The sequence below is a fragment of the Macrotis lagotis genome, chromosome 3 (genome assembly GCF_037893015.1).
Source record: "Macrotis lagotis isolate mMagLag1 chromosome 3, bilby.v1.9.chrom.fasta, whole genome shotgun sequence".
NCBI classification, from domain to species: domain Eukaryota; kingdom Metazoa; phylum Chordata; class Mammalia; order Peramelemorphia; family Peramelidae; genus Macrotis; species Macrotis lagotis.
The window spans coordinates 9484400-9496451 of NC_133660.1; the positions used below are offsets into that span (position 1 = coordinate 9484400).

The 12052-nt window shown below is 41.1% G+C and overlaps 1 protein-coding gene across 1 annotated transcript in view; it reads left to right on the top strand.

The window, feature by feature from the left end:
* Positions 1-2549: 2549 nt before the first annotated feature.
* Positions 2550-12052, top strand: part of DAPP1 (dual adaptor of phosphotyrosine and 3-phosphoinositides 1) — a 58801-nt gene continuing 49298 nt past the window's right edge. The window contains exon 1 of the mRNA XM_074228100.1: positions 2550-2791. Coding sequence (XP_074084201.1) covers positions 2709-2791 — 83 coding nt within the window. The 5' untranslated portion in view covers positions 2550-2708. The remainder of the gene's footprint in view (positions 2792-12052) is intronic.

Sequence of the window (12052 nt, forward strand, 5' to 3'; positions counted from 1 at the left end):
ATTTGATTGGTTGGTGTGGTCCTCTTCAATGCCGAAGGACTACAGGTGAATCAATGTCTTTGTTTTGACATTGTGAAATTAGAAGGAGCATGAAAGGGGAGAAATGAGCAGGAGGATAAAAGGGAGTATGTGATATGTTTGAATTAAGTCAAGGTCTAATAATGAATGACTCCTGTGGTTTCTCTGGAAGAGAAGTGGGGCGGGGAGGAAAGGATTGAAAAGGAGACAAGATGAGAGAGGACTTGATTTGGGTGGGAAGGAGGTCCACTGATGAATGCTCCCTATGACAGAAGAGAGATGTTTTGTGAAGTAATAAGAGGTCTTTGTGCTTGGTACATCTGGATGATTTGGTGCTTGGGAAAAACCATACACCTTTATCAGTGATGGACTGGATAATTAAAGATGTCGTGGGAGGGGAAACTATCATAATAAGGCAATGTCCTTGCTGTCATATACAGGAATTGTCATTTTTATGGGAATTGAGGTACAATGGAAAAGGGGAATATGTGGGGTGAACTCTATAAGGTGGTAACAGAATGGATACCTCAGAAATTTTGATTCTATGAGGAATACTGAGAATAGAGGATGACTCAATAATTACATGAGCCAGAGAATGAGTGTCTAGAGAAAACAGAAACACACCATAAATGATTAAGAGAGTGAGAAATTCTCTCTGGGAAAAAAGTACAAAAAAGGAAATTTAAAAATTAATGAACATGACTAGTTGGAGGGGAGGAGAGGAAGGGAAAATCTACTGGACTGAGGGGAAAAAAGAGGGGAAGAATTAAACTATTAGATAATAGGGAATAAAAAGAATAAGCAAAACTTCAAAGGGTAACAAATGGGAGAGGGAATCAGAGATGAGTGAAAGAGAGTCAGGAAGCTTAAAAGAGAGGAAGGAAGGAAGAACATGAAGGAAAGAAGGAAGAAATGAAGGAAGAAGGAAGGAATGAAGAAGGAAGTAGTAGGGAAGGAAAGATGGAAGGGAGGAAGAAAGAAAGAAGGGGATAAAGAAGGAAGGAAGGAAGGAAGGAAGGAGGGAGGGAGGGAGGGAAGGAGGGAGGGAGGGAGGGAGGGAGGGAGGGAAGGAGGGAGGGAGGAAGGAAGAAGGGAAGGAAGAAGGGAGGAAAGAAGAAAGAAGGAAAGGAAGGAGGAAGGGAGGAATGAAGAAATGAAGGAAGATGAAGGAAAAGGAAAGGAGGAAGGAAGGAAGAAATGAAGGGAGGAAGGAAGAAGGGAAAAGGAAGAAAGGAAGGAAGGAAAGAAGGAAGGAAGGAAAATTTATTCAGCACCTACTATGTGGATCCAACCCTGAGCTCAGCATTTTACAGATGTTTCTTCATTTGTTAAAATAACTCTTGGAGTTAAGTGACATTATTATTCTTTTCTCACAGGTGAGGAAACTGAGGTAGACAGAGGTTACATGACATGCCTAGCATCACACAGCTTACAAGTATCTGAGACTGGATTTGAACTCAGGTCTTCTTGACTCCAGACTCAGAGCTATGCCCCTCAGAAAATATAACTACTTGAGAGCAAGGGCGCTACATGCAAGCATACCCATGCCCCCAGGCACACATAGTTCCATAGACACAGAGACAGGCAGACATGTATACACAACATAGGCATATGTGGACACATGGATGTATGGGCAGAGATATAATTTTGCACAGATTCTCTTTCTTTTGCCCAATCTTGTGAGCCAGCTAAAGCAGGTAGCATCCCATTTTACAGATGAGAATGCAGAAGCCTAGGGAAGGAGACCAGCTGAGCCCGGGTTCCACAGCCAGTGGGCCGTGAGGTCTTCTTCTTGGCCTTGAGTTCTTTCCAGTCCACCACATCATTCCCAGGCCCTGGGGAGTGCTGGACACCGACTAACACTCAAGCCAGCATGGAACCTGTAGGTTCGGAGTTCTAATAAGCACCCTTTGCCTGGCTCTCTAGAAGTCATTCGTGTTGGGGGGGGTGAGTCTAGGGGGAAGAACAGTAACTCTGGAGGGAGAAGGTCTACCCAGGTCCACCTGTGACACATTCATCTGTCTAGCCATGGGCAAGTCACTTCCTTTCTCTAGCCTCAGTTTCCAAATCTGTAAATTGAGGGAATTGGGCTCAAGGTGCCTTTTTTCTGGATACTCTAAAACTTAGACCAGTGAGGCCAAGAGAGCCACTTTGTACCTTTCCCGCTTTCCCAGCTCCCCGTGGAATTGTAATGATCACATAATCACTCAGAGACTAGAAATTGTTCTGTGTGAGTCATGGGGAGGAGGGGGTTCTCTCCCCACTGCAGGTGAACTATAAGCAGCAGATAGAGTTACAGCCTGGTTCCTATCGGAAGTTTCGATCTGGGGTTCAAACCCAGAGAGACTTGTCTGGATTCCCGCTACCCTCCCTGAGTCCCCAGGGGAACAAAAAGATCTTGGGTTCTAGGTGTTTTGCATCAGCTGCCTTTTGCAAACCTCTTCCCTGCCTCTCCCTGGGCCGCCTCTTGCCTCAGGGGCTGGCTGGTTTGGGTGGATGGGTGCTGAGCGCTTCTGGGAGTTTCACTTCCTCACTGTTGGGGTTCACACCCACAGCAGGAGCGCGCCCTGCCTCCCTGCCAGCCGGGCTGCTGTTCTCCTGGTGGCAAGTGACCAAGTGAGCAGCCGGGAGAGCCTGTCTTGCTCCCTCCTTTCATCTCCAACCCACCTGGTAGTGGGGAAACAGTTCGAATGGGCAGAGTCGAAGTTAGAGAAAGAACCATGAGCCACCTGGACTCCTCTGAGGAAGAAGCTGGCCACCTCCAGGACTTGGGGTAAGGGGTTGCCCACGTCCCAGGGGGCTTTCCACATTGGAAGAGACCAGGCATCATCCCTCTGATGAGTAATTTCATTTATCCTAGCTTTTGAAACAAAACATGTAACAGACTACCTTTTTTTTCCTATTGTAAAACCCAAGAGTTTATCTGGCAAGTTGGCAGATAATACAATCTCAGGGGAACAGTAATACAGTAATACAGTAATACAGTAATGCAGCCTAGACTTTGGGTGTCTAGAAACCTCATGGTCAAAGTCAAGAATGTGAGGATAAAGGAGATTGCTGAACTCCTACCAGTAAGAGGGGTGTATTGTGGACTGGATAAACAATAAAGCTTATTCTATAATAAATAAGGGGACTGGGGTTTGAGTGTGTTTGTTGCTGGCTTTTGTTTTTATTTGGGTTTTTGTAATTTTAAGAGCAAAAAGGAGGAAGTATCTGCAATAATCCTGTATGTGTGTAGTTTTTGTTTTGTTTTCCATTTTCCTAGTCTGTTTGTTGAATGGCAATAATGCACAGAGGTCTTTTATTCCTGCAAATGCTGATAAGAGAGGAAAGTAGTTTCTTAAGAACTGATTTAATATTACTTTTGAAAGGTTAGAGTCAGCTCTATCTTTTTTAATAAATATTTTATGTTTTCCAGTTATATACAACAGCACTTTCTACCTATCATTTTTTGTAAGGTTTTAAATTTTACAATTTTCCCCCACCCTCCCTTCCCTCCTTCCTCCCTCCCCCCAACAGAAGGCAATCTGATATTGATTTAAAAAAAAAACTTTTAAAATGTGATCACTTGTTTAGGAAAATAAATGGGCAACTTCAGAAAGATGATTTCCCAGAGTCACTTGAGGCTTTGACTCAGAACTTCTGAATTGTCCTTGTTAATCTAGACTGAGCACTTTATTCATCAGGAGAGGAAAAATAATGGAGGTAGCATCATGGATTATGAGATGAGGAGAGGAGCTGAAGTCAGTTGTCTGAAAAATGCAATTATTAAGATATTTTCATGGCCTTTATTGTAACAGGCTCCAATCCTTCCTCTCTCTCTCTCTCTCTCTCTCTCTCTCTCTCTCTCTCTCTCTCTCTCTCTCTCTCTCTCTCTGTTTTTTTTTTTAGAGAAGGGGGTTTTAGAGCTGAGAATTCTATCTCTGGAACACTTGTGTTTCATAATTAGATATTTAAGGACTAAACTTCCAAAAATCTAAACCCTGCTGGAATATAATCCCAAACCAAAAGTGAGTGAAAAAAGATCATCCAGGTCCTCAAAATTACTGCCACAAAACCACTAAAGGCATACCTTTAGACCACTTCTCAAACACCCACCCCCTCAAAATTTAGTAACTTTTATTCTCCAGTTTTCCCACCTAAACAAGTCTCCTAATCTAATTTCCAACCATAGTAAACTAAATAGAGCACAATGGAAAGAAAGTTGTAGAGAGAAGTGTTATGCCAGTAGTAAGATACGATAGTTGACAGTTTGACAGAAGGAAGAGACACAATGCAAAAACCAACGTTTGTTAGGTTGTAATGGACATCCCAGAAGAAAGAAGGGAATTCAACATGTTCACCCTGAGCCATGAAAGATGTAGGAGATACTCTTTTCTATTTTAAGAAACCACACTGAATACATTTTAGAAAGTTTTCACAGCAAAATATCTAAAAGCAGCAACATTTTGGATTTCAATGTTATCTGAAAAATTTAATGTACACTACCTCATTTTGTATTTGGTATACCTTTTGAGGAAATGATTGTATCTGGGATATTATTCTAATTCCCAAATGGCACACAGTACAATATGGGTTTGGAGGAGAATTGTGAGATTTGTATAAAGCCCATACCAGGCAAATGAAACTTAAAAATAAACCTGGAATATTGTCTCATTATTTTGGCATGCACCTCTAAAAGACATGGTAATTTCTTTAATGATGACACATAAAGGTCTTGGAATTCTGTGGTTTTTTTAAATAATTCTATTTCCTAGAATTGGATTGAAACAAGGAAATGCAATTGGTTTCATAGAGTCATCCAGGGGATTGAGAGGAGAATTTCTTTAAAAAATTAAATTAAAAAATAGTTTTTAAACACTTACTATATGGCAGACGCTACCAAATCCTTTGCAAATTATCTCTTTTGATCTTCACAACAAGATAGGAAAGATCAAAGAGCCATGTTTTAAATAGCTCGGATGTGTCCCTATTCCTGTCTCTGTCTTTGTTCTGTCTCTGTCTGTCTCTTTCTCCCTCTCTCTGTATCTCTGTCTCTGTCTCTCTGTTCTGTCTCTGTGTCTCTGCCTGTCTCTGTCTCTCTCTCTCTGTCTCCCTCTGTCTCTGTCTGTCTGTCTCTGTCTTTCTCCCCCTTCTCTGCCTCTGTGTCTCTTTCTCTCTGCCTCTATATCTGTCTTTCTCTGTGTCTCTATCGTCTCTGTGACTCTGTCTGTCTCTTTCTCTGTGCCTTTCTGTATCTGCCTGTTTCATTCTGTCTCTTTCTATGTCTCTGTCTGTCTGTCTCCATCTTTCCATCTCTCTGTCTCTGTCTCTCACGCTCTGTTCCTGTCTCTCTGAGTCTGTCTCTTTCTCTTTGTGTCTGTCTCTCCCACGTATTTCTAATCTACCTATGTGATACCTGTAATCTATCTATATACACGGTGAGCTCTGATGCCATATTCTTCCACAATTTCAATGGCTGTATCAGATATCTTAAATTCTAAGTGGCCAAAAAGCAGCATTCACCTAAAACTGCTTTAATTTGCCTCACAATTTCAGAGGTAGCTTAAAGGTGAGGGACTTTTTGGATGGTGACAGAGTAGGGGGAAGGGCTTTTTCTGTTTTAGTTGGTGGTTTAGCAAAAGGAGAGATGTGGGAAACAAAACAAGGAAGAAAAACCAGAGGCATCACCTTGGTCATTCAGCAGCAGGAAACTGGTGAGTTGATAGAAAATAAAACTGGTTTTCTGGAAATTGCAAAAGTCCCAAGAATTCTTACTTACATACATACTTAAAAACTGTAACTGCAGAGATTGTAAATAGTTACTTCCAGTCAGAAGAATTTTAGAATATTGCAAAGTAAATAATAAGATTATAGTCAGATTCTCTTAGGGAGAAAAAGAACAAATTTCCATTTTTTTATGTTGTTCCAAGTATAGAAGTTTGAAAAACTACGCACAAAGGGTGAGTTTTTGAGAAAATGAGGCCCTTGGACGATATTTTTTCCACTTCTTCTAGAAAAAAATGGAGGATACCTTAGGAAGAAAGTATCACCATGCAAATTTTAGATGGAAAAGTAACGTTTGAATGTTTGAACTCAATGTGACATTTTTCCAAAACGATATAAACTTTTTCTTCTACTCTGATTTTTTTTTTCTTTTTTGGGTGAAGAAGAGAGAAAAAATGGTACAGAACTCTCCAATTCTGTTCCCCCTCCTGGCTAATTCTGAAACTAAATGTCCAGTTCAAAAGCCCTCGTGGATACCTGGGTGTTTAGGAAGGGCAAAGTCCCATCTATTCTGCTGAAAAATACAAAGGCAGCAGCAGTTCCAGAGCTAAAAGGGTTAAGTCTTTAAGGAACCGTCTCTGGGATTCTTCATCATTCTTGTGTCATGGGCTCTTTTTCACACAGTCTGGGGAAGCCTATGGACTCCTTGCATAGACTAAAATTCACAGTACTTCCAAGGAAACAAATTATGGATAAAGATGCAATTTCTTTTCTAATCCAAGTTCATGGATCATCCTGAAATCTAGCAATTCCTCTAACCTGGGTTAATAAAGAAATTATATAACTACAACCATTGTTTTCCCTATGTATATAAGTTGTGTATCCTTAAACATGAGTGGAGAGAAGCTTAGTTTATTAAAACAGTATAGCATACTTAGACAGTATATTAGACTATAAACTGATTTTTTTATTCATTAATTCATTGATTCAAAAATGTTTTGTTATTTTATTTTTTGTTTTCTTAGCAGCTTTGGGTAATTATTCAACCTCTATAAAAATAAAGGCACTTAAAAAACTGACTTTTTTAAGGCTTAAGAAAAAATGAGGTACAAAATAAGTGCTTATTATCCCATTATACATTTGAGGAAACTGAGGCTTAGATGAATAAGCTTGGCCTGGCAGGGCATACCTATAATCCTTGTTAATGAGGAAGCTGAGATCTCTTGGTGGATCTCTTGAGCGCAGGAGTTTTGAACTTCAAGGGTGGTTTATACTAAGTTCAACACTATCACCATGAAGGGGCTTGGGGAGCCAAGGAACGATAAGTGGCCCAGGTCTCCAGAAATAGAGTAGGTGAAAGTCTGCTTTTCAGTCAGCATTGTGACAGGCCAGTGAGTGTGTGTGATGGAGTCAGGTCAAAGGAATTCTTGGCAAAGCCCATAGTTAATTTTGAGTGTGAGTAGTCACACCTCAAAAATCAGCAGATTTGATTTATGGCTTTATTGACTGTCTAAGAAAGTGATTAAAAAGGGGGGGGGAGCGGCTTGGTGGTGCAGTGGATAGAGCACCAGCCCTGGAGTCAGGAGTCCCTGAGTTCAAATCTAACCTCAGACACTTAAGAATTACCTAGCTGTGTGGCCTTGGGCAAGCCACTTAACCCCACTGCCCTGCAAAAACCTAAAAGAAAGTGATAGAAAAAACTTTAATAATGCATATTAAGTTTAAGTTTAAAAGTGTGTGCATACATTTTGTTTCAGATAAGTTATTGTTAATCATTTATGAGTACAGCACTCATAAATATGAGTAGATGCTGTACCTCCAACCTGGTGAAATAAGAATACCAGACAGACAGACAGACAGACCAGTTGATTGGTAAGTAGGTAAATGGAGGTATGGATAGATGGATAGATGGATGGATGAATGGATGGATAGATAGATAGATTATAGATAGATAGATAGATAGATAGATAGATAGATAGATAGATAGATAGATGATAGATAGATAGATAGATAAGAAGAGGAGGCCAAGGAGGAGGAGGAGGAAGTAGAATGTTCCAGAGTCACAAACAGTAAATGGCAGAAGCAAGATGTAAAGCCTGGGTTCAGCACTCATTCTACTACATCATCATCATCAACTGCCTTCTTAGAAAAGGAATATTTTTAGGATCCCCTCCAATTCTCAACCTTTTTCTCCCTCCTACGGAGCAACTAAGTTTCTTCCTCAGCCACATAATTCACATCTCCTTCAGGCAGGCAGTCTCGGGTCAGTCTCAAATCTTCCCTAATTTAGTGCTTTGCAAATGTGGAAAAAATATGTCTGATGAGTCACTGTTATTATTTAGCAATTATTCAGAATAAATCACGTTATTAACAAAGTAACGAAAAGAAGCGCTCTTTTCACCAAAATGCCTCCTGTCATTAATTGATTCGTCATTTAGTGAGAACCTACTAAGGTCAGAGGGTAAGGGAGGTGACACAGTGGATAGGGTGCTGAACCTGGAGTCAGGAAGACATCATCATGAGTTCAAATCCAGCCTTAAAGGCTTATTAGCGATGTGATCCTGGGTGAGTCATTTCACCTGGATTACCTCCAAAAAGAAACTCTACTCTAGTAGGGCAGATAAAACGGGGACACGTCTAACTACAGAATAAAAAGTCTGTGTGGTCAGTAGTGTAGGGAAAGGATGGTGGTTTGGAGGAGAAAGGTAACTTCAGGATAGACTTTGAATTTAAAAGAAGATTTTGATAGGTGAAGATTAAAAGGGAGAAGGAGAGAACTGCAAAAGTAAATCTGTATATCAGAAAGCCTGATAGATGTTTGGGCAATGGCAAGAAATTCAGATGGGCTGCAGCCTGGAGCCACGTTGGAGAGTTGTGGGAGATAAAACTGGAAAGAAGAAATTGGATTCAGGGTTAATGGCATGGCCTTGAGTAAGTAATGAGAAGCAGTTCTGATGAAAGGGGAGAGACCTTCTCAAAACCTTTCATAGCAATGCTTTAAAAGAATTAATTTGTCTATAGTGGGCAGTACATTGTATGGCCTAGAGTCAGGACACATGGAAGGCAGGAGCCTAGGTAAGAAGACATACATATAAATGGACTTATAGCCAAGGCAATCATTTATACTCACCAGACAACTAAGTACAGGGAAAATTCTAGTTCTGTTTAAAAATCAATCGATGAGCGAATGAACTGCTCCCTAATTAAATGCCTACTACTTGCCAGGCATCTCTCTGGATACAAGAAAGGAAGTCTCTGATAAGCTAACATTCTAGGGACAATTGAATCATTTTATTAATAAGACTAGTATGTTATTAATAAAAGGCCTTATTAATAAATGAATGATGTTATTAACAAAAGAGAGCCTGTCTGGAATGCCAAAGACTCCTCATGGCAGTGGGCTCACAGTTGATATGCCCTTGGAAGAGTGGGTGTTCCTGAGGGTGGCAATCAACTCTGATTAGTTAACAATTAATGAAAAAATAACTATTTTAATGCACTGTGGGCTCATTCTAATCAGGGTCTTATCTAATCTTATCTTATCTAGTCTAATCATGACTTAGATCACCAAGTCTTAAAAAAAAATAGATATAATTTCCATATCTTCTGTCTGACAAAAGGGAAAATCCACATTTTCCCCTAAACCTTTCTGAGTAAACACAATAGGCAGTAATCCATCCATTAGCCTAAACATCAAATTTCTTTTACTGTTGATTAGCTCTTAACCTGGTCGAGTCTTTGAGAAAGATTTCCCACACTGGTTGATTTCTGGATGAGGAAGTAGAAAAGGGAGGAAAAACCCTGTTTCAATAATTAGTTATTAAAATGAGAGAAAGAATCATTTCTCTCAGGAGGAACCATATACAAAATAAATGCTGAAATACGAAGTAACCTTGGAATAGGTGAAGGCACTAACTAATGGAAGGATTACAAAAATGAGCTGCATGATAAATGAATGAAATTTATTGTTATTGGCTTTTTCTTTTTCTTTTTTAGTTTTTGCAAGACAATGGGGTTAAGTGGTTTGCCCCAGGTCACACAGCTAGGTCATGATTAAGTGTCTGAGGCTGGATTTGAACTCAGGTCCTCCTGACTCCAGGGCCAGTGCTCTATACACTGCGCCACCTAGCCGCCCCTGTCATTGTTATTTATTTGTTATTATGTTTATGTTGTTGTCATGGATGTGTTCGGTCTTGTCAATCATGTCTGATTCTTCTGTGATCTCATTTGGAGTTTTCTTGGCCAAGAAGTGGTCTGCCATTTCCTTATTCAACTCATTTGACAGATGAGGAAACTGAGGCAAACAGGTTTGGGGACTTGCCCAGGGTCACACAGTAGTAAGTGTCTGAGACTGGATTTGAACTCAAGAAGAGGTGTCTTCCTGACTTAAGGTTCCACAGTCTATGCACTATTCCTCCCCCCCTCCCCACCACCTCGAGCTGCCCCAGGAAGTGCTTGTTTACTAGGCGCTAAAACAAACACAAAACCAAAGATAATCCCTGCCTCAGGAGGGGTGGGAAGAGGAGGAAGAAAGATAGCTGACTGAGAAGATGTAGGCAGAGAAGGCTGTGGTGGAGTATTTGGGTTTGTAAAGCTACGGGAAGGGTAAGCGAAGCCACAGGAGAGCAGATGGACACAGCCTTTCCAGTAGCAATTGCTATGGTATGTATCCATCCCAGATAAGGTACCAGGAAAACTCTTGGTAATAATCTGGAAAATCTATTGAGTTGTCATAGCCTCTCCTTAGACTTTTCTGGTGGCTTTCTTTTATAAAACTGAGTTCCCTGGGGAAATAAACTTGGGGGGGGGGGGCATGGAGGGAGTCAGAGAGAACATCAGTATACCACTACCTCAAAAGCTCAGGTGTGGATCCTTCAAGGAGCTCATTACCCAGAGGCCTCTGAAGCCTCCGGGTTATTCAAGGAATTGTGCAAAGGGAGGAAAGAAGATACCATTTTTTTCAGGAACAAGCTTTGTTTGCTCTTCTTGAAGGTCACAATTGTTTTGCCATAAACCAAGGAAACTTGTTTCTACTAGTGTAGCCCCTCAAGGGGGCTGATGGGAAGTGTGCATTTTTCCAATGGATTTTCCAGTCTAGTTCCATTCTTTCCCTTCCCTTCCCCTTTTCCTCCTTCTCTTCCCTCTTTCAACATGGAGTTTTATCATCTCACCTATGGGGACTTTGCCCAAAGGAATGTAAATTTTGAGCACTGAAACCTCATAAGATATCTTAGGGTTTATGGGCTCAAATTCGTTCTTAAAGGATCATAACTCAAACCCAAATCACTCTGACTTTCATGGATGAGCCAAAAATAAGTTCCAACACAAGCCCATGGGCTCATTGTTTGAGTTTTGATTGTTCAGAATGGACCAAGATGGCCCCAGAGGAGAGGATGAATTGAGAGCCCTCCCTCACTTCAATGCAATTCATTTGCAAGTCATGGCCTCATCTTTCTGATGTCATGGTCCTCTTCGAGATTGAAGGACAAACCACAGCAGAGGTACTAGGAGATCATGGAAGGTGGGAGCCATGGAGAGACTGGGAACGCTTGAGTCCACGGGGAGGACATCACAAGTGTGGAGAACTGCTGCCCCAAACAGTATCATTGTGAGCAGGTGGATCCTTGTCTAGCTTCCTGACTTCCTTAAGGGCTGATCTGCCTGAACAAAATGTTGTGGTTTTCCTGACTGCTGTTAGTACTAGGATCTGGTAAATTTATCCCCTTTCCACTTCCTTCCTTCCCTCGCTTCATCATTACCCTGATATTCGTGGGGGTATACAGTTTGATGGATATACTTTTATGATGGGTTTTTTCTTCAAAGTTAAGCTGATTTTTATTGAATACTAAGTGAAAAGTAGCCACATAACCCTGATTTCATAATCAGCCAGTCAATAAGAACTTATCTCCTTCTATTGACCAAGCATTATGCTAAGCACTAGAAAGACAAAGAAAAGCAAAAGACTGTGCTTTTAAGCTTCTCTCACTTTGATGGGGAAGACTATGTGCGAATAACTGTTCAAGCAAGATAGAATCAAGATAAACTGGGGGCAAAGGGAGGTCACTAAGATTTAGGAGGCCTTGGAGAGGCTCCCTGTAGAACTTGGGGGAAGATTGAGCTGAGAATCCGGGGGGAAGTCAGGAGGCCGTGAGGAAGCGGAGGGCCAGGCTAGACAAAGGGACAGTCACCAAGAACACAAGCCATTGGGAGATAGACTGTCTTCTTGATGGATCACCAAGGAGGCCAGTGTCACTGTGTCACAGAGTAGCTGAAGGGAAGTAAGGCATTAGAATACTGGGAAGGTAGAATGAAGCCAGGTGATGAAGGG